This window comes from Ambystoma mexicanum, chromosome 3q (assembly GCF_040938575.1).
Source record: "Ambystoma mexicanum isolate Mex_15411 chromosome 3q, UKY_AmexF1_1, whole genome shotgun sequence".
Taxonomy (NCBI): Eukaryota; Metazoa; Chordata; class Amphibia; order Caudata; family Ambystomatidae; genus Ambystoma; species Ambystoma mexicanum.
In genome coordinates this window covers 1,229,193,321-1,229,213,865 of record NC_090926.1, presented here as the reverse complement: position 1 = coordinate 1,229,213,865, position 20,545 = coordinate 1,229,193,321, and the positions used below count along the sequence as shown (strand labels likewise).

Below are 20,545 nucleotides of genomic sequence, written 5' to 3'. Positions count from 1 at the left end.
ACTTCCCGCGCACCCCTGAAATACACGCGCCCAGGCCAATCGCGTGTGGAACTTCCCGCGCACCCCTGAAATACACGCGCCCAGGCCAATCGCGTGTGGAACTTCCCGGGCACCCCTGAAATACACGCACACGCTCCCCCAGGCCCGATCGCGTGTGAAACCACCCGCGAGCCCCTGTAATACACGCGCCCAGCCCAATCGCGTGTGGAACTTCCCGCGCACCCCTGAAATACACGTGCCCAGGGCAATCGCGTGTGAAACTTCCCGCGCACCCCTGTAATACACGCACGCAGCCCAATCGTGTGTGAAACTTCCCGCGCACCCCTGAAATACACGCGCCCAGGCCAATCGCGTGTGGAACTTCCCGCGCACCCCTGAAATACACGCGCGCAGCCCAATCGCGTGTGGAACTTCCCGCGCACCCCTGAAATACACGCACCCAGGCCATTCGCGTGTAGAACTTCCCACTCACCCCTGAAATACACGCACGCAGCCCAATCGCGTGTGGAACTTCCCGCACACCCCTGAAATACACGCACCCAGGCCATTCACGTGTAGAACTTCTCGCGCACCCCTGAAATACACGCACCCAGGCCATTCGCGTGTGGAACTTCCCGCGCACCCCTGAAATACACGCGCCCAGGCCAATCGCGTGTGGAACTTCTCGCGCACCCCTGAAATACACGCACCCAGGTCATTCGCATGTAGGACTTCTCGCGCACCCCTGAAATACACGCACACGCTCCCCCTGGCCCGATCGCGTGTGAATCTTCTCGCGCACGCGTGTTCCTGACACCCGTAATACGCGTTCCCCGCTTTTGCCAGTCCGGTAAACTGGTACAGTGTTGGCACAGCCCTTTGCGATGGTTTTGCGATCTTGATGGCTTTTCCTTGCGCTAGGGCGTTCTTGGGGGCGTAACTGGCGCTGCTGCAGGGTCGCTGCGCCACGTCTGCTTTTGGAGGCGAGAATCCATGAATACGCGGTGCGCGGGAATTGGTTTTATCGCACGCGGCTGGCGCAGACATTCGCACGGGCACGCTGTGCGGCAGCCGCGTGCAACACTTTTGAGGGGAATTACATGAATCGGCCTGTTAGTATTCGGCGGGGTAGTTGGTTAAGGTATTCGGATGGAGACGAATAGTTGTTGCCTTTTCAAAGTTGGGAGACGAATAATTGTTGCCTATGAGTTGCGCGCACACACACACGTTGTAAGTTAAAAAAAAAACACTTTGAAATCTGTATGTCTCTTTATTTATTTCACTTTGTGTTGTCTACAGAACATGTTTGTTTAATGCATGTAAAGGATAGAAACGTGCAGTAGCAGTGCGCTGTCTATTTTTGGGCAAGGCCCGAGCAACCTGGACTATGCACAAAAGTAGCGCAGGCAGGCGCGCCATCCGCGGGAGAGCATGGACCGGGCCGGGGCCTAGTCACTCATCCTTTCAAATGTTCCTTTTGGGCCTGCCCATCCCGTGCCCTCTGGCTGCAGCACGGCAGGGAAACGCACCAGGCGCCCTGCTGACTGCTGAAGTGCTTCCGGAGGCGACCCTCTTGGAGGCGAAGTCTAGCTTTCCCACCTGTGCCCAGGGAATTGGATGCTTATAAAAGCTGTCGCTCTTGAGGTGCCTCGAGGCGTGGAAAAGGGCTCCAGGAAAGGAAGCACGCAGGGAATACTGAGCCCTCCATTGGGAGGGAGCGCGTGAATGTATATTTTACTCATTTCTTTTTATTGTACATCCGTTTGGTCCAATGTTTTAAAAATCCAATCTGTTCCTCCATGCCTTTTTTATTATGCAAATATCCCACTCTTTGCTGTCTTATGTTGGGAAGGGTGTTTTCCCATGTTAGGGTGGGACATTGCAGTTTAAAGAAAATTTATATTTATTTTTTAAAAGTCGCAAACAACTGGATAGCCAGGTTCTATGACTGGTACATGTTTTGGCAACACAAAAAGGGTGAAAGTTGGCCCTGCGGGAATTGCAATCTTTGTTGTGCTGTTGCAAACCGATCTCTACCACAGGCGCACTTTGCGCATTGCCCTCTCACTTGCTTTCCTACCTCGGGCCTGCAGGCTGATTGCAGCTCTTTGGGTCAGGCGCACCACCTACGGAGCTATTTTACTGCCATTGGACTGGGCCCTGGTGGGATTGACATTTGTAATTTAGAGATTACTCACACAGTTCATCAGCAACTCAATATGATGTAATAGCAACAGTATTTTTCAGTTTCTAGGGACTTCCTAAACGATTGCTTCAGCTAAATATTTGCCTGTCTTCATTAAAAAAAACTGACGGCAGCCTTTGTTTACTTAACCTTTTTAGCGGCCGAAAATGCCATGCCTGGTCTGAAAGTTTCCAGGAAAACCTAATGTCTCTAGAACGCGAAACTATTCGGCCTCGAGTAAAAATTATTTGTCCGAATCCAAATCGTTTTTTTTCTCCAGCCAAAATTTGGTGGAAGACTTACTCGAAGCAGAATTCCAGTACACCCCTAGTGTACAATCTTGTGCGGCTTGCGTCGACCTGCTGCATTGTTCCCTCCTGCACATGCATGCTGGAAACCACCCTGTACTGCCAAACTCAGTACTGCTATGTTGTAACCTGTCAGCCGGCATTTTAAGGAGGGCTAGTCTCGTATAACGACCAGGTCGGCCGATGTGTAGCGGCGCGCTCCATGGCATATTTTCTCTGGGGTTCTGCTGAGTTATGTCTCTTCTTTCCTCTCCCCAGCTGCCAGTTAAGTGGTGGGACCTCAGTTAGTGCCCTCACCTGTCCCCTAGAATACAGGTGACTCGTGGTGCTGGGCTCTGGCTAATTGGAGTGGTTTTGAGGCTGGCAGACTCCATGCTGGATTCCCCAGAGGCTGGTGAGTGGGGGTGGGGCTGCGTACCTTATAAAAGGCCTATATCACAGAATGGGCGGTGGGTCAGGGGTGAACCTCGGGGCCATACGCCTCCTTCATCCTCCATCATTGGACGGTGTCACCCCGTATGGAACGATTGAAAGGGCTGTCATTTTACAAAATCAATCGCTACTTTAAACATTTCTAGGGAGGTGGGGTTCACTCCCACATCCTCCTGTTTAAATTCGGTCTTGTTTTCAAACAAATGTTTTTAAAACCAAATGTTTTCTTTAAACAAAATACTTTCTCACAAAAATCACTGTCTATTTCTTTCAAGAATATCATCTGCCGTTCTAAGCATGGGTGATCTCAGTGTAGCTCCCTATTCTCACTCACAACAGCGCAAACGCGCCCACCCTCGGTATAGAGCACAATACGCAGTAGGCACTGGGGTTTTCTAGAAACGCCTCTGAGCCCAGGGTCCTTTCCTGAGTCTTCCCCATTGAACAAGGAAAGCGGGGATGCACAAGCGGGAGAGCAGGGATGCACAAGCGGGAGAGCGGTCCTCCGCTATGGGGTTCTCCCACACCGTTACTGAACTGAAACAGCTTTAATCGACCTCAAGGCCCAAATTGATGAGCTTAGGAACATGGGCAAATCGGCCTTACTCCTCCTATTGGACCTTGTGGATCATAAGGTCCTATGTAGCCACTTAGTCACGGCAGCCTACTTCTCTGACGAAGCTATAACATGGATCCAATCCTTTCTTAACAACAGGACTATGAGAGTCTTCTCCCCTACAGCCTCAGCACACCCCATTCCCATTACCTGTGGGGTTCCCCAGGGTTCACATGTCTCTCCTACACTATACAACATTTTCACAAAGCCCCTTTTCGATGCTCTGGACCATCTTGGTATCACCTACACGAACTATGCTGATGATACCCAGATTCTCCTACCTCTTACTGGTGATTATGAAAAGGATTTGGCCTTGGTGAACGGTGTGTACCTCATCATCCAGGACTGGATGGCCACTCATGGACTATGCCTGAATGATGACAAGACAGAGATCATCATCTTGGGTACCCCCTCTACTCTTAAGAAACTTGGACCCAGCAACTCTTCTTTCAACATAGACAACAACCTTATCAAGACCGCCAATGAGGTGAAAACTCTGGGCGTATACTTGGACACTACTCTTACCTTTTAATAAACGGGTCAATTCGATGGCATCTTCCACCGCATACACCTGTAAACTAATCAGAGCAGGCAAACCTTTCCTTTCTAATAACAGCTGTATTAGTTTGGCAAGAGCGCTTGTTCTGTCAAAGTTGGATTATTGTAATGCGCTATACATTGGAGCAAATAAGGCTACCATTAAAAGAATCCAGATCCTCCAGGATAATGCCTTGGGAGCAGCTCTTGGTATTTCCAGAAGAGAGCACATGTCGCAAATTAGCAAACTAAACAACTGGCTCTCTACTTATGAAAAAATCCAACTTAAGGTTGCCTCACTCACATTCAAATGCCTGAACAATGCAGCACCCTGCTACCTTGTTGACAGATTCATCAAAACTATCCCCACTAAGTACACCAGATCACCCTGCTCGAACAGTGTCTCTGTACCGAGATTCAAATTATCCAGAGTAGGGGGTCAATGTTTCCAGGTTAAAGCAGCATCACTCTGGAATTCTCTACCTCCGTTTCTGCGCGCGGATCAAACTTACTTGAAATTCCAGAAGAATTTCATAACATGGCTCAAAAACTCTGACAAATAATGACTCTGTCACTCCCTTCCTGACCAACCATTGCGATCTATGAACCACTCTGTAATAGTAGCATACTATCTAAATTGTCATATATGACTCTATGATCCTGTTAAATGTGTATTTAACCTGTATATAAGTATACTACCCTGTCTACTGCGTAGATGAGTGGTAATTGTACGATACTATGTCATTCTAACCCTGTTACGTTGTGTAAATTGTTAACATGATGATGATGTGTAACTAAGCTGTAAGTCTTCTTCTGCAATGCGCCCTTATACCTACGGGTCTGGAGCGCAATAAAAGTAATAAAATACAAAATACAAATACAAACAATTGGGAGTCTGGGAAGGCAGTACCTTAAGGTGGCCTGCCTTATAATACTGTTTTCTCATGAATGGGCACTCTCCTGGGTGGGTATGGCGCCATGATCAGCAGTTAGGAGGCTGGTAAAGGCATGGTGTAGGGACCCGCACTGGTTCTGCCCTCTGCCTGTTCCCTCACTGGGCTCCTCAATAGCATTTCATTTTGCAGCTAACGTAGGACCCGAGTTGGGAATTGCAGAAAGTAAACACAGCTGTTTTGAGATCCCTCTTGCTTTCTGTGCCTGTTGATGCTGTGACTCCTGCAAATCCTTCACTAAACCCTGCCTAAAGTCTCCTCCCAGGTGGCTAGGCAAAGGCCAGATGCTTCCTGACCTTGGGGGTGGTGTGCTGCAGGAAAATCACATGGGAGGAGACCAGGCCCAGGGTGGTGAGGAGACGGTATTGGGGGAAGAACCTTTTAAAGATACCAAGCTATGTAATGGCTCATTGTCGCTCTGATGTAGCAGAAGCACACATTAAACCTGTAGATGTGGGTAAAGCTGGTGCAACGTCTTTAAATATCCCAAGGAAGGAAATTTGATTTGAGACTTCTAAAGTAAAAAATCCACCTTTCTTCCCGAGGTATAGTGACATGAAACCTATGACTAATGGCGTGAATAAACTGCCTTCTTCTTTCCACGTAAATTCTCCTGCATTTTTCTTAAATGCAGATAAGAGGAATACATCTTCATTTAGAATGAGAAAACACACAAGAAAGCCTAATTCAAGTCCCATAACTCCCTAAGTACTGGGACGAGGAAGAGGACTGAAGAGCAAAGTTGCAGGAGTAGTCAGTCTGTTAAGCCCAATGACTCACATCTGAGGGAAGCACAGAGGCCTAAAAGGCCCCCTCGGGTGCAGGCCATTAGATGTAGAAGGAGATGGCGCTGTAGCTGGAAGGGTTGCATCAGTAGCAGCAGCAGAAGCAGCTCACAGTGTTGGCAATCCAAGCAGAAGAGGGTGAGAAGAAGGGATGCCAGAACTTTGATTAAGCAGATTTCAACTGCCTGTCCTGAGAGGGTCCTGTCCCCTCCTCCCACTAAATCTGAAGTGCAGAGGTTGTGCAGCGGAAGGCGTAAAGAAAGACTGCTTTTCCCTATGTGAACCGGATTTCAGAGATTAATCTTTTGTTTCAATTACGAGACTGCTCAATCTCCCGTGATACTGCAAGAGCACGGCAGTGTCTGAGGGGTAGAGTGATTCCCCTATGCTGATGCCGTCCAGTTGGTGGCCTGCGCAATGCAAAAGAAGACTCCAAAGTGAGCCAGTGAGATTTTCAGAACGAGAAACCCTGTGTTACTAGAACTGCGGGTGAAGCGATATTGTCTAGGAGTCTGAAACTGATAGAATGTAGCAGAGTGGTCACGTGCCTTGTTCAAGGGGCAAGCACGGTTTGGAAAGCCTCTGAACGTTGGGAATCCATGATTTGTGAATCAATTAAAGTTTGCTGAAGTGGTTACAAGCCTTGCTGGAACGTTTTCGAAAGTCTTCAGTAATAGAATAAAAGTACAGAAACCAACGGTTATTGAATACCAAACGAAAAGGAAATATAAAGGAAGTGAATGCCTATTGCAGGCTTAACTCAAAAAGAACTTTAACATTCAAAGACAACAATAAGATGCTGAAGGCCGGTTACACATGAAATGAACTTAGGAGTGAAAGCATAATTGAATATTTAACTGAAAAAGGAAATGTAACTGTGCAACAAACGAGTACAACAACAAATGCAAATTGTTTTTTGCACAACAAACCGATCCAAATTTTGAAACTGAAAATAATTAAGCAGTATAAAAATACATTAAAAGACTGCATTAAAAGTATGAACTACAATTGAATAGTCTGCCATTTGGAAAATGGTGTGTGCCACATGGTGACAGTCACAGGGCAGCTAAGGAGAAACCAGAAAAGCCCAAAGAGCGCACCCTAACCCGGGAAACAATAAAGGGAAGCAAGTGAAAGTAACTTGACGCACAGGAGTAAGTGTTAATGATCCTGTGTGAGACATTGACCCCTTGGGGAAGGGAACCCTGAGGCCTAGCAAGTTTATCTATGTTGTCTTGGGATTGGAATCTCAAGACTCTGTCTTGTCTTTGGATTGTTATATTTGAAAACAGGAGAAGGGAAATCCAGGAGTGACTTTGAATCATATTGTCTTGGGATTGAGATCCTAATACCATCTGTTCTTTGGATTATTGTGTTTGAAACCTGGAGAAGGGACACCCAGGAGTAACTTTGAATTATCACTTTTGAAATGGCGAAAGGTATACCTGAACACTCATTTTCATGTAACTTTCTTGTGCTTGGGGAAGGGGAGCTGAGAGAAAGCTGTGAGCTGGAAGAAGCTCAGAACATTATGTTCAACACTTTTTATTTTGACCTACACGTTTACTTGTTCTAGTTGTGAGGACAAGAATAGGTCTTGGACACAGACGGACTATTAAGTTGAATTATTTGACTCTGACTTTCCTTAGTTCTGTTCGAGTAGGCAAATCCCTCCTTAGCATAGGACAAGTTAGGGCTTCAACCAATGTAATAAATATCTTTTGTTTGAACTTTAAGTATTTGTCTGTGGTGTGCTTCATGATGCCTTCACACATGACCACGTCGAAAGGCGTGAGCCGGCACCCTGCACTAAGGCACCCGATATAAGGCACAAAGCCTGTCTGTGCCTGTCCGTGGCCGCTGAGCTGCCACTGCCGTAATCCATTGGACATCCTATTATCATTCAAGTCACCAGTGAGTACCTACCACCCCAGAATTTAACATTGAAAGCCTCTCGCAGCGTTCCTAACTACGAAATTTGCTCACGCATATGTCTATTCTCTGATAAGTCTGTCTAATACGGCGTTGTTCTGACCTAGTGCTTTGACTTCATGTGTATATATATCATGCCCTAGCCCCGTGCGCTGCTGAGAACCAGCCCACCTTTTAATCTAAACCACTGCCCCCCGCACATGGCTCTATTGCTTTATCTGACTGAGCAGTGCATTTGCCTCTGTGCTCAAATGTATGCGATATTCGGTACATGCCTATTTAGCCTTTATCCTGTACCTATTGTATAAACTCGTACTGTTTTGGCCAACTGAGCTGGAACCATACTCTGTGCTGAAATCCACGTACTACTTTTGTCCAATATACCTGTCTTATTCTGTGTCTACCGCATATGTCTGTATTGCCTTGCCGAGCTGACTAGTGCACACACTTTGTGTTTAGACTCTTATACCACTTTGGGCTAGCATACCTTATCCTAATCTCTGCCTGTTGCATCCTGTGTTCAGAGCCTCGCGCCATTTTGAACTAGCCTATCTCGTTTACTCTGCATCTACCGCACATGCTCATACTATTTATTTTTTCCCAACTGACCAGGGAATACACTTGTGATCAGACCTACGCGCCATCAACCCTCGCGCCATCTTGGACTAGCCTACCCTCTTAATCTGCGCCTACCGTACTCTGTGGCCATACTTATGTGTTATTTTGGACTAGCTCACCGTGTTTTACCTGTTCACATTGCATATGCCTTGTTGTGCCTTATCTAACTGATATTTACCACTTGACATGTCCATTGCTTATACTTACAATGCCCCATGTACTATCTTGAACTGTGCTATTTTGCTTCATTTTCTGCCCAAATTCTCTGCTTTTCCGATGTACTATGACGATCTCTCAGGGTCACAAGAACCGGGATTTCAAGGGGGCCTTTATAGTCCAGACCAATTCTATGACGACAGTGATGACGATATCTACATAATCCAGTCGCCAGAACACCAGAACTAGCCGGTAGCAGATTCTCCCGTTCACAACCAACTACAATACAATGAACTGCTGCTGAAGGCTGCACAACACTTTAACGTCGACACTCAAGAGGCACAAGTCAATAAGGACTTTGTGCAGGACGATCTGGGAGACAAAATGTCTGCCACCCAGTTTATTCCGCTTCTGCATATAGCCCTCCCTACTTGTGTCTAGTCTCACAAGGGCGGGTAACCCCAGAATAGAGAAACCTCAGGCCAGCACCCACCAACCCTTTGTATATTAGGGGTCAGCTTAGCCCTGATTCTCTAGTGGTCACCACTACCAGAAAAAGGATAGGCACTCCCCAGGCATCGGCTAAGGGCCCAGTAGACAAAGAAAGCAAGAAAATCTATACTCTAGAGAGAGATTTCCTGCTCAGCAGCATACCAAGCCACCAAGCCAGAATCACCACCAACAAGAAGCTTATAGCTCGTTACGGCCGCCACAAATGGGATGACCTGGAATGTCAAATTGAAGCTGTTCCAGAACCCCTAACACCTGTTTGCCCTCTGCAATACCGTATCCTCAAAAATATCTTGCTGCAGCAGACAATGCAGGACGCATCATTACAGAAGGCACGCTCATCAAGCGCCATGCCTGGCTTAGACATTCTGGGTTTAAGTTGGATAATGAGCCCACCCTACTTATCATGCCGGTGGAGCCTAATGTACTTTTCGGTAAGGATGTCGAAGACTCCCTGAAGAGTGCTAAGGAGGAATCTGACACTGTTAAATCCCTTGGCCAGATGACAAACGAGCCCTATGCACAACGGGGCTCCTCAACCTCCAAAAGGTTTCTGGGCCGGGGTGCTCAACGTTCTTCTGGCTATACTCGGGGCGGACAGTCTTAATCTTGGGGCCCATCACAAGGATAAACTTCCAGTTTTCAAAGAGGAAATAAAAGGGCCAGAGGAAGAGGCAGAAGCTCACCTGGGAGAACCTCCAGCAGGAGGCCGAATTTCACACGTCACCCATGCATGGGAGGGGATAACATCAGACAAGTGGGTGTTGTCCACAGTGGCAGGCGGGGATTGTATCAAACTGTTACAAAAACCACCCAACCGCCCACCAAGACAAAGGAAAATTTCGCCAGAAGAAAAACGCATACTGTTGGAAGAAGTAAAGGCACTGCTGGAAAAGGACGCCATAGAGATTGTCCCAGCAAATCTGGTAAACAAGGGTATTTATTCTACGTACTTCCTTGTGCCAAAGAAAGACCTTTCCATGCGCTCAGTACTAGATCTGCGCCCTGGGAACAAATATGCATGACTACACTCCAAGAGGTAATTTCCCTCCTAAAACGGGGGGACTACATGGCAAGATGCATACTTTCATATTTCAATGCTCCCTGTGCACAGAAAATATCTGCGTTTCAAGATAGCGGGAGTTCACTACCAGTTCAAGGTACTCCCCTTTGGCATCGCCTCAGCGCCAAGAGTATTCACAAACATGCTCGCGGTAGTGGCAGCACATCTGCGCAGAAAGTCAATCCCAGTATACCCTTATCTGGACGACTGGCAAATTAGCGGGGAATGTCCTCTAATTTGCAAACAAAATGCACAAAAGACAATAAACCTTCTTTTCAATCTGGCTTCTCCATCAGCGAAAAGAAATCAAGCCTAGTCCCCAGCCAAACAAAATAATTTCATGGGGCGATTCTAAAGACAAAGGAGGAGCTGTCTTTCCCGTCGAACAAGAGAGTACAACACCTGTTGCAAGTACCTCGCTACAAGACCGTTTTCCAGATAACTGTACGCAAAGCAATGCTCTTGCTCGGGATGATGGCTTCATGCATCCACTTGGTCCCATAGGCGTGCCTGCACAAGCGCCCAATGCAGGAATGGTTAGCGCAACAATGGTCTCGGGCAAGCAGTCAGTGGGACGATCTAGTGGTTGTTTTCCTAACCCTGGTACAGGCTCTTTTCTTGTGATCCAGGGAAAACCTGCTAAAAAGCAAAACCTTTTCCGTGTTCCACTAGCACAAGCGATCCTAACTACAGACTCCTCACTCGCCGGATGGAGGAGGATCGGGGCTCACTTCCTTCACCACACAGCCCACGGCCAGTGGACAAGTGCTACTACCCAGCCCAACGACAAATCCAAGACATATCAACTTCCAGGAACTATTGGCAGTCTTCAAGGCACTTTAAGCATTTCAGCAACATCGTGCAGATGCCACTGCCATCTTCTACCTAAACAAGTAGGGAGGCACACACTCTCAAAGTCTGTCCAAGCTATCCCAAGAAATATGGAACTGGGCTCTCAAGCAGAACATGTTCCTAACCTCTCAACGTGTTCCAGGGGATCTCAGTTCTCTAGCAGACACGCTAAGCAGATACCCTCTTCCAGAAGAGCACGAGTGGCAATTCAACAGAGATATCCTAGACAGAATATTCTCACAATGGGGTCACCCCCTACATTCAACTTGTTCGCAACAAGCCTAAACGCACAATGCCCAGACTTCGCATTCAGGTTTCCCCAACCCAGATCCAAGGGGAGCGCCCTGTGGATGAACTGGTAAGGGAAATTTGCTTACGCTTTTCCCTTATACCTCTCCTGAGCAAAATAGTGCACAAGATGCACCAGGAACAAGTACCTCTAATCCTGGTTGCTCCTATGTGGGCGAGACAACCTTGGTTTCCACATCTGCTCAAACTGGTGATGTGCAAACCAATCAAACTTCCGGGCTCCTACAACATGCTGTCCCAGCACGAGGGGACAACAATCCATCCACATCCTCAGTCTATGAACTTGACAGCCTGGCTCCTGAAATTATAGTTTGGGTACTTCCTCAAACATGTATGGATATCCTAAAGGAAGCATCACAAAGCTTCATCAGGCAATTAGACTGACCACCACGCTGGGCCACAGAATCAGATTTAGCAAAACCAGCACCAAGCACTGCTATTTCAACAAATGGAAAAGGTTTGTAATATGGTGCCGATCACAATCCTTAAATCCAATTCAATGTTCACCATCCAACAGTCTACACTACATGCTGTATCTACTAGACTCTGGCCTAGCATTTAACTTCATCAAGGTACACCTAGCGACTCTGTCCGCGTACACCACTTCGCAGAATAAGTTGTCTTGGTGGAAAGTTCCTGTTATCAAGGCTTTCATGGAGGGAGTAAAGAGACTGTGCCCTCCCATTACGAACCCTCCACCAGGTTGGGAACTTAATGTTGTCTTCTCAAAACTCATGGGTCCGCCATTTGAGCTTATGCACAAGGCCAGCCTAAAACACTTAACATTCAAAACCGTTTTTCTGGTAGCCATCACCTCAATAATGACGAGTCGTGAACTACGAGCATGATCCGTACAAGACCCTTTCTTTGAAATCCACAAGGTGTCCTTAGAACATATCCTAGGTTTTCACCAAAATTCATCTCCAAGTTCCATGTCAACAAATCCATTGAACTACCTACTTTTTTCCAAAATCCATCTAACTCAGCTGAAAGAAGCCTCCATACATTAGATGTAAGGAGGGTGGTCTTGAATTACATAAACAAAACAGAACAACCCTTTGTTTCCATAGCACCTGGTAGTGAAGGTGATCACATTTCAAAAAACGCCATCTCCAAACGGATAGTCAAGTGCATACAGCTGTGCAATTCACAAAGAAGACCTTACCTTTAACACCGAGAGCTCACTCTGCCACAGGTACAGGAGCTACTTTAGTATTTATTGCAAACCTCCCTCTAGACGCTACTTGGAGTTACATACGTACTTTTACTCCGCACTACTGCATTGACACACATTCTAAAGCAGATTCACAGGTGGAACAAGCGGTGCTAAAACATCTATTTGCCGCTGTACCATCCACAAGCCTCAGAAGGCATACATTACTCACCGTATCTGCTTAGTTTTACATACACCCACCCTTCCTCCCCTCCTGCAGTCGAAGGTGCATAGATGTTTCTTGCCCTATCGCTTTTTCTTCTGCTTTATTACATCTGTACTCACGCTGCACTTCATGCATCCTAATATCAGAAACAAAACAATCCGAGGGCCCTCGACGCTCGAAGGACCATGTGGTACAGCTGACGTCACACTAGGGATAGTATTACTGACATGCCCAGTCGACGTCCCTTTTTGAGTTTCGGAAACAAATCATGTAATACTCTGCGACTACCACTAAATGTCGGCCTATGCATACAATGTGAATCTAAGCAGATACAAGCATCAGAAATACGATTACAGTGAATAATGTGGAGTTGATGGAGGGAAAGCAGTTGTGAACCCTGTTGACCCGTAAATGACATTTGTTCATTGAAAAAAAAACCCTGCCAAATGTGAAATAAATATTTAGAGGAGATTCCAGTGGCATAGTTAAAGAAAGCACAAAGAAAAACCTGTATTTGGAGTTAAAAAAAGTAAGGGGGCTATGCATGAAACAGACTGCCATATCTGTGTTTGTGAGGTTCCTGGCTGCTCTGGGAGACACGTCTACTCAATTACCCAGAGTTTCCTGGGTGTTGGTCAGTACATCCTAAAAGGTCAAAGTGATGGCTTCAAACGTTCTGTATTATTCAAGGGAAAGTGGTCTTTGGTATCTGTCTTTTTCTGAATACGACCCCACCCTCAAATAATGGCTGTTACAAGGGCATGGGATGAAATGGTAAACCCTGAAGTTACTGGGTAAGGAGGGCAAGAGTGCTAGGAGTGTGGTCGGTAGCCTGGCTGCAAACTCATCTGGGACGCAGGGCGGCTTGAATTGAAGCTGGGAAGCCTTTGATTAGGAAGCGTTTAAGTGAAGGGAAAATGGCAGGAAAGCAAGCTAAGAAGGTCTTTGGCAGGTGGAGGAGAATATTTACTTGCAGAGAGAGGGAAGGTAGGACCCCCGTGCCTCCCCACTCCCCCACTATGATCCGTGGCAGCTGCTGAGATGCGGCACTCCAGTCTATGATGCATTCCAAAACAGATACGCTTCCTAGGATCATTGAAAGGACATGTGTGTGGTGAAGAGGATCATGCTAAATCTGATTCTGTGGCCCAGCGTGGTGGTCAGTCTAATTGCCTGATGAAGCTTTGTGATGGAGCATTGTTATTATCATGTCAGAGATTTTTGGCGTGTGCATATGTGTACCTTGGAGCAATGTTGTTGTTGCAATGGGTCTTTGTGGCAGAAATGTGTGTGTTGAATTATTGAAATTGCCATGCAAGATCATTGGTCGGCAACCCTTTGACTCGCCAGATGTTTTGGAGTGCAAATCCCATCGACCTCAGCCAGCATATTAAAGGGTGAGGGATCATGGGTGGTGTAGTCCAAAGAGAGCCACAGGTTGCAGTCCCCTGTGCTAGGCTTTGTGGGGTGAATGGATGTATGCAGTGGATCATGTTGACATATTTATATTTATCCATTGTCATTTTCTACCTCCTCTCTTCTAGATCTCCCTCTTCTTCATATGTCTGATTCTCGCGGCGATAAACGCGCAGTGGCTCTCGCAAAGCACCACCAAGACCATGCTGAAGATGCAGGCGATTGAGCGGGAACACAGCTTGGGTGATGAAGTCGGGCGGAAGGAAAAGCAGGAGGCCTACAAGATGCTGCGGGAAAAGGATCCCAAGTATAAGGCGTTGCGGCACAAGTTCTTCCGCTACCATGGCCTCTCCTCGCTCTGCAACTTGACCTGCCTTGTGTGCAACGGGGTGAACCTGGCATACACTGGGCTGCAGCTGGCTGGTCTGTAGGCCTCATGTGCAGCTCTTTGGCTGTTGGCAGAACCCTCCCTATGCTGGTTACCTGTTGTTGGAAGTGACCTGTTACGGCCTGGCCTACAGCTTTCCGGCGGTTGGTAGAGCACATTCTAGTCTAGTTACCTGTGGCTGGAAGCCTCCTACTGCAAGTCCCTTCCTGCTCTGGTTACCTGTGGTAAGAAGCCTTGCCTCAGCCTGATGCACAGCCTCTGGGTTGCCTCCTGATCCCGCCCTGCTCTTGTTACCTCTGGGTAAGATCCCAAGCCTGTTGTACAGCTTTGTGGCTGAAGGCGACCCCGTGCTGACCTACTTATCTAGAGTTCAGAGTCTACTGCCCCTGCCCCAAGTGATGCATTCAGTCTGTAAGAAGATGTTGCTCCTTCCTGCTCTGTGTGTGGTCAGTAGTTTTCTGTTTCTAACCTGATACATTTGGCAACAGCTGGTGAAAACCCACTACATTCTCAATGGTGGCTGGCTGGCATCTCAAGCCTGTGGTTGAGCTCTCCTAGGCCAAATAAGTCTCTCCTATTCTGAAACCTCATCACTGTCTCCCAGTGACTTTTCAATCAATCCTCAGGCTCTGTGTCCATGTGAAATGTCACATTGCAAAGGATTGCAAACATTCCCAATGATTCTTTTGCTCCGTCATTCCTTGTTTTGTGCAGGTCCGCCCTTTCTCATGGGGGTATCGGAACAATTGTTAATAAGATTTAAACCTACAATGTATGTTCCTAAAAATACATCAAGGTACCTGTGTTACTATACCAATAATTTTGATGAATAAATAATCTCTTTATTTGTATGCATGTCTTTTAGAACGTTGATAGCACATCGTCAAATTAAGTTATGACTAGTCAGCACATCTTTCCCCGTTTCTATCAAACGTACTTGGCACATAATTGCCAGTTTAGAGTATTTCCAGTTCTCAAATTACCTTGTGGCGACTTGTCATTTGCAGGTTTTGCTAGGCCCTACATTATTGTTGGCTGCCATTATGTTCACTTAACCCATCATTACCTGTCCTTAATTCCCTTCTTCCTGCAGATGTGACCTTCTCTTCTTGATGCCTGAAAGAAGGGATGCTCCCCATGTATTTCTGGGCCTTGCGGAGCAGCAAGACTCCGACCAGCGCGGAAATCTGCAGTAAAGAATCCGACCTCCTCAGGATGTGACTGCTATTGGCTTGCCGGCTAGCAGGAGTGGGCTGAATTTTCCAGTCCCACCCTACCTGCCACTAGACTGGTGTGGCTGGAGCCTCTAAGAGCACTTTCTTTGCCCATTTCTTCAAGACACATGTACATTACTTGCTGTATCATTGCAGCAATGCCAGTCTTTAGACTGGTCTCCGTGCTGAAGCAGTGACTGGTTGCACTGGTAATGATTTTTTTTTTATCTGGTGCAATGTGAGGATTTGCACCAATAGAAACACCATTCCAGTCTTTGCACCAGTGCAAACCGTGCTATTGCACCAGGGTTGCTCATTGTAGACTAGTACAAACACTAATAGCCTGATCACAACTTTGGCGGTATTAGCCCTACTGCCGAACTCCCCGGTGCTATTAGCGCCGGATCACGAGTTTGGCGGTAATGTTAATCCCCATTCCCCATTGAGCCCATTCGGGAATGCCCCATTCCCCATTGGGCTCAATGGGGAAAATTTGCGCTCTTACCGCCGGCGGATTTCCCGCCGGCGGTAATAGCGCAAATCTTTTGCCAGATTTCCCCTCAGCTCAGAGCTAGGGCGAAATCCTGATTTGGCGGACCCTTAAATCCAGCGGTAATAGCGCGACTGCCAGATTTAAGGGTTACCGCCAAAGTCGTGATGAGGCCATAAGTATGGATGGTCTTCGGCCTTGTGCAGTGACAACATTTTCACCAGCATTAGAACTGATACCAGTGCACGTGTGGTCCTTTCTCAAACCTCAATGTGTGCACTTAGTTTATTTGCACCAGTGCTAAAACTGGCATAAATCTGATTATTTAGATGGCTCTATAGCCACAAATAGCACTTAAAACCATTCCTTAGTCAGCCCTAAATATCATGTAGATTACAGGAGGCTTCCATTTGGCAGATTCTCCATATCCACTTCTGCATGAAAATGGACAGCACATACCATAGAACACAATAGCAAACTGTATTCGTTTTTAGGGTACAGGGACCAAAACACTTACAACAAGGAAACAATCCACGAGGTACTAAGTAAGGTACCCCTGGATAAGTGGGAGATGCAGTGAACAGATGACTGGTGAATAGTTGGGTTTACATGGAGCAGCGACTGGGCATGACAGTCATTATATTAGTCCTATGTGACTGAATGTGTACAGTGTAGGTCATTTTGAGGGTGGGGGAATGTGGGCGCTGCTCCCTCTTGGTTGAGTAAGTGGAGAATAGTAGCAACGCTTTCAATATGAAGACGACGTTCGCTCCAGTGGTCGGCATGGAAGCAGGAGAAAAAGTTCTGTGTAATCGGGGAATTAAGAGATGGCCTAGAGTAAATGGAGCATGATAGTGGGATATAGTATTAGCTATGTAGGTGGGTGCAAATTCATGCAGGTGTTTGAAAACAAGAAGTTGTTTAGATGGACTGGTTCTTCCTGGAAAGCCATCCAGCTTTACGTGGGAGAAGAGCAGGGAAGATTGTAGGGGGTGAATCTGTGGGACCACTAGGAGTACTTTTACAAGTGTCGAGAAGGAGTAGATGTGGAGGCTAAGTGTAAGTCTGGGACAACTAGTCCAGGTAGCTAGGTATGTATGAGCATGTTGGTGGTAATAAGGAGGGGACAGATGCTCATGATACTCAGCAAATGAATACTAGCCACATTTGAGGTTAATGTCACTGTCAAAATGGAACACAAGGTAGCATGCTTTGGAGAAGGGGAGAGTAAGTTATGTGAACATGAGTTGGGGGGGGCACGATACTTTCATGTTAGAGGAGTTGAGCATAAGACAATGAAGTGCCATCCATTGATGATCACGGAGGGATGGGCAGGTAAGTGGACAGTGTGAGGAATCGGAGGGCGTCCACACTTCAGTCCTCAATATATCCTCCTCCCAGGTGGCCAGGAAAGGCTGTCGCTATTGGATCCTGACCCTGGGAATGCATATGCGAGGGAGGATCACCTCGGGGGGGGGGGGGGGGGGGAGACTTTTCTAGACTCCCTTTTCTAATGAGTCTAATATCCCACAGGCCTGTGTAGGTTATTACTGGTCCCTTCCCTATCTTTCCCATAAAACATCTCCCAGTAATCACCAGTCATGTACTGGGATGAGGAAGAGACACACCAGAGCCATACATCCTCTCTGTATTGATTCTTATACACACGAACATCACTTTGGTACTGAGATGAGGCAGAGGCATCAAAGACGGGAGAAAGACTTTTGGTTTGGCACAGAGTGGTCTAGTCTTTCTGAAACCTTAATTGATGCCAGGATCTTTAAAATGAGGAAACAATGGCAAGAGGATCAACTTCGTCCTTGGTAGAACACGACGGGACATGGAATGAGACACAGAGACCTAGAGAAGTTGCAGTAGCAGAGGAGCGGGAACCAGAGAGAAGCCAGGTCGACACTCACGAGTGAGCCGGGTGGAGCTGAACCAGTATTGTGAAATGCTGTGGAGACGCCGGAAGCAGAGAGAAGCTTCCTGGGCATTCGCAGTGGCAAGATTGCAAGGACCATGCTTACTGATGCTCCAGGGAAGGCAGCAAGGTGAAGTGAAGTCCTTTAGAAGGGAATCCGAGACCGTGGAAAGGAGGCACGAAACAGTGGGAATGGAAGGAGTTATTCCAGCGCCACACCAAAGCCGACAGACACGCAACTGGAAGCTGGTGGCTCTGCCCAGAAGGCAGGGGGACACCGGGCCGTATGGACTGCACAAAAGAAGTTAAGAACACTTTAATATATTAAAGGTCTGAGAAAAGGGGACCGAGAACTTTTAAAGAGGCAAATAAGCATTGCCAAGAGTCATGCATTGCCAAGAGTTAAGTAAATATCGTTAAGTATCACTGAAAGTAATGAGTTGTGATGAACATTGTCCAGAGGTAAACGAGCATTGCCAAAATATTTTTAAGCATTGTTGAAAGAAATGAATGGTTTTGAAAAGAAAACCTGTATGCAAGAGAAGTCTTGCAAAAGGTGCCAAATGCTTTGGTCAAGAGAACTATAACACTGAGTTTCCTAGCAGGAGAGTGTACTGAGAAGCCCAGGTTGGTCTTTGCAAGTGAAAGTTATTAAACAAGTTAGTGTTAGAAAAACAACTTTTCTGTGAAGTACCACAGCGATCCTGTGTCTCTCCCTTCCTGTATGAAATTTTTTCAAAGCCCTTATTTGAGCTTTTAGAAGGCATGGGTGAGGGGTTCGCTCATTATGCTGACGACACTCAGATCATGCTGGAATTCTCGGGATCCTATGAAGCCAACTCGTTGATGGTCAGTAAGGTTTTTGATGCAGTCAAGGTATGGATGGAGAATAACTCTTTGGCCCATAATGACAAAACTGACATTCTGATCATTGGAAGCACGGCCAAGTTAAAGAAACTAGACACCCAGTATGAGGCCTTTCTAGTAGGGGGTGCTAGAATACAGGTCTCCAATTATGTCAAAGCCCTGGGAGTTGTCTTTGATTGTAATTTAAACTTTAGTAAACCTGTGTCTATTTTGAGCTCCAGCTGCACTTACATGACACAACTGCTGTGGCAGATGTAACCATACCTTTAAGAGGAAAATAGGGCTCTGATAGTCACAACCATAATAAACACTAGGTCGGATTATTGTAATGGGCTATTAGTAGGTACCTCGCAAGCCAATGTGAATAAATTGCAGACCATTCAGAATGGGGCAGTCAGAGCTGTCTGTGGCATGAGGCGCAGAGACCATGTCACTGCTGCCCGCAGGAAGCTGCATTGTCTCCCTGTTCATCAGAGGATTCATTTTAAAGCATCCTGTCTGGTTTATAAATGTCTTGCAGGCGATGCCCCTGGTTAACCTTAGCTCGCGAATTACAAGACTGCCGCATAGACGTAACCTACGGTCCAACAAGAAGGACCTGCTGATGCAGCCGCGTTTCACACTAAAGATATTTTGAGGCCTGACCTTTAACGCTTGGGCTCCAAGGGTCTGGAATTACCTTCCTCACTCCATCAGACAGATGCCGTCAACTGGCCAGTTCAAGGAAGCCCTGAAAACGTATCTGTTTGATGGAGGTGGAATTTGGAAATCCCTTTTCTTTCTACTGACTTTATACTACTGCTTTAGTGCCCCACTTACGCGTTTTCTCGTTTGTTTCGTCTTGTGAGCACTCTGAGGCCCACACACGTGTTAGAATAGAAGTAATAATCAAGCATCAAGTGTAAAGGCATCCTGAAGGAAGACACGGACAACAGATTCAAAGTTCAAATAAACATACTTTATGGATGGATGAAGGTCTAACTTTCCCTATGCTAAGGTTTCCCTATCAAAAGAAACTAAGGACAGTCTGAGTCAAAGAATTCAACATAAAAGTCTGTCTGTGTCCAAAACCTATGCTTGCCCTCAACAACTAAAGCCAAACAAGGTGTAGGGATGCCAATAATAAAAGAAATAGTGTTCCAAACAAAGTTCTGAGCTTCTTCCAGCTACTGGCTTACTTTTCAGATCACCTTCCCCAAGTTTAAAATAGTTCCACAAAACTCTCAGGCTTCCCTTCCCAAGTTTAAGACAGTTCCACAAAGTATTGGAGTTCCCTTCCCCGAGTTCAAGAAAGAAAGTTCACAGTTCACACTTAACAGGTCCTCCTCAATCTTCTTACCAAGAGTGATTTGCCTAGTTCACCAATGCACGTCTGGTACAACACAAGTCTTTCTATATTTTCATTAACTTACTCCTGGATATTCACTATTCTCTTTACTTGCAGGGCACTCGCTCAAGGCACAGTTAACGGACCACAGGTTCCACCCAGCACAAGTCACACAACCGATACCCCTCTTCATCAGCTTTTGCAACAGTTTTCTACTGCTTTACCTTGACAGTGAAAAGTACTTGGTGCATCAGAATGATCCTCTTCCAACACTTTATTGTGGTTAGCTTGTACACCATTCACTT

At 46.6% G+C, this 20,545-nt stretch overlaps 1 protein-coding gene across 4 annotated transcripts in view; it reads left to right on the top strand.

Moving 5' to 3' along the window:
• The window catches only part of TMEM205 (transmembrane protein 205), a 98,223-nt gene extending 82,954 nt beyond the window's left edge, over positions 1-15,269 (top strand). For all 4 annotated transcript variants that reach the window (XM_069604154.1, XM_069604151.1, XM_069604153.1 and 1 more), the window contains exon 4: positions 14,159-15,269. In XM_069604154.1, coding sequence (XP_069460255.1) covers positions 14,159-14,461 — 303 coding nt within the window. In that variant the 3' untranslated portion in view covers positions 14,462-15,269. The remainder of the gene's footprint in view (positions 1-14,158) is intronic.
• The last annotated feature ends 5,276 nt before the right edge of the window (positions 15,270-20,545 follow it).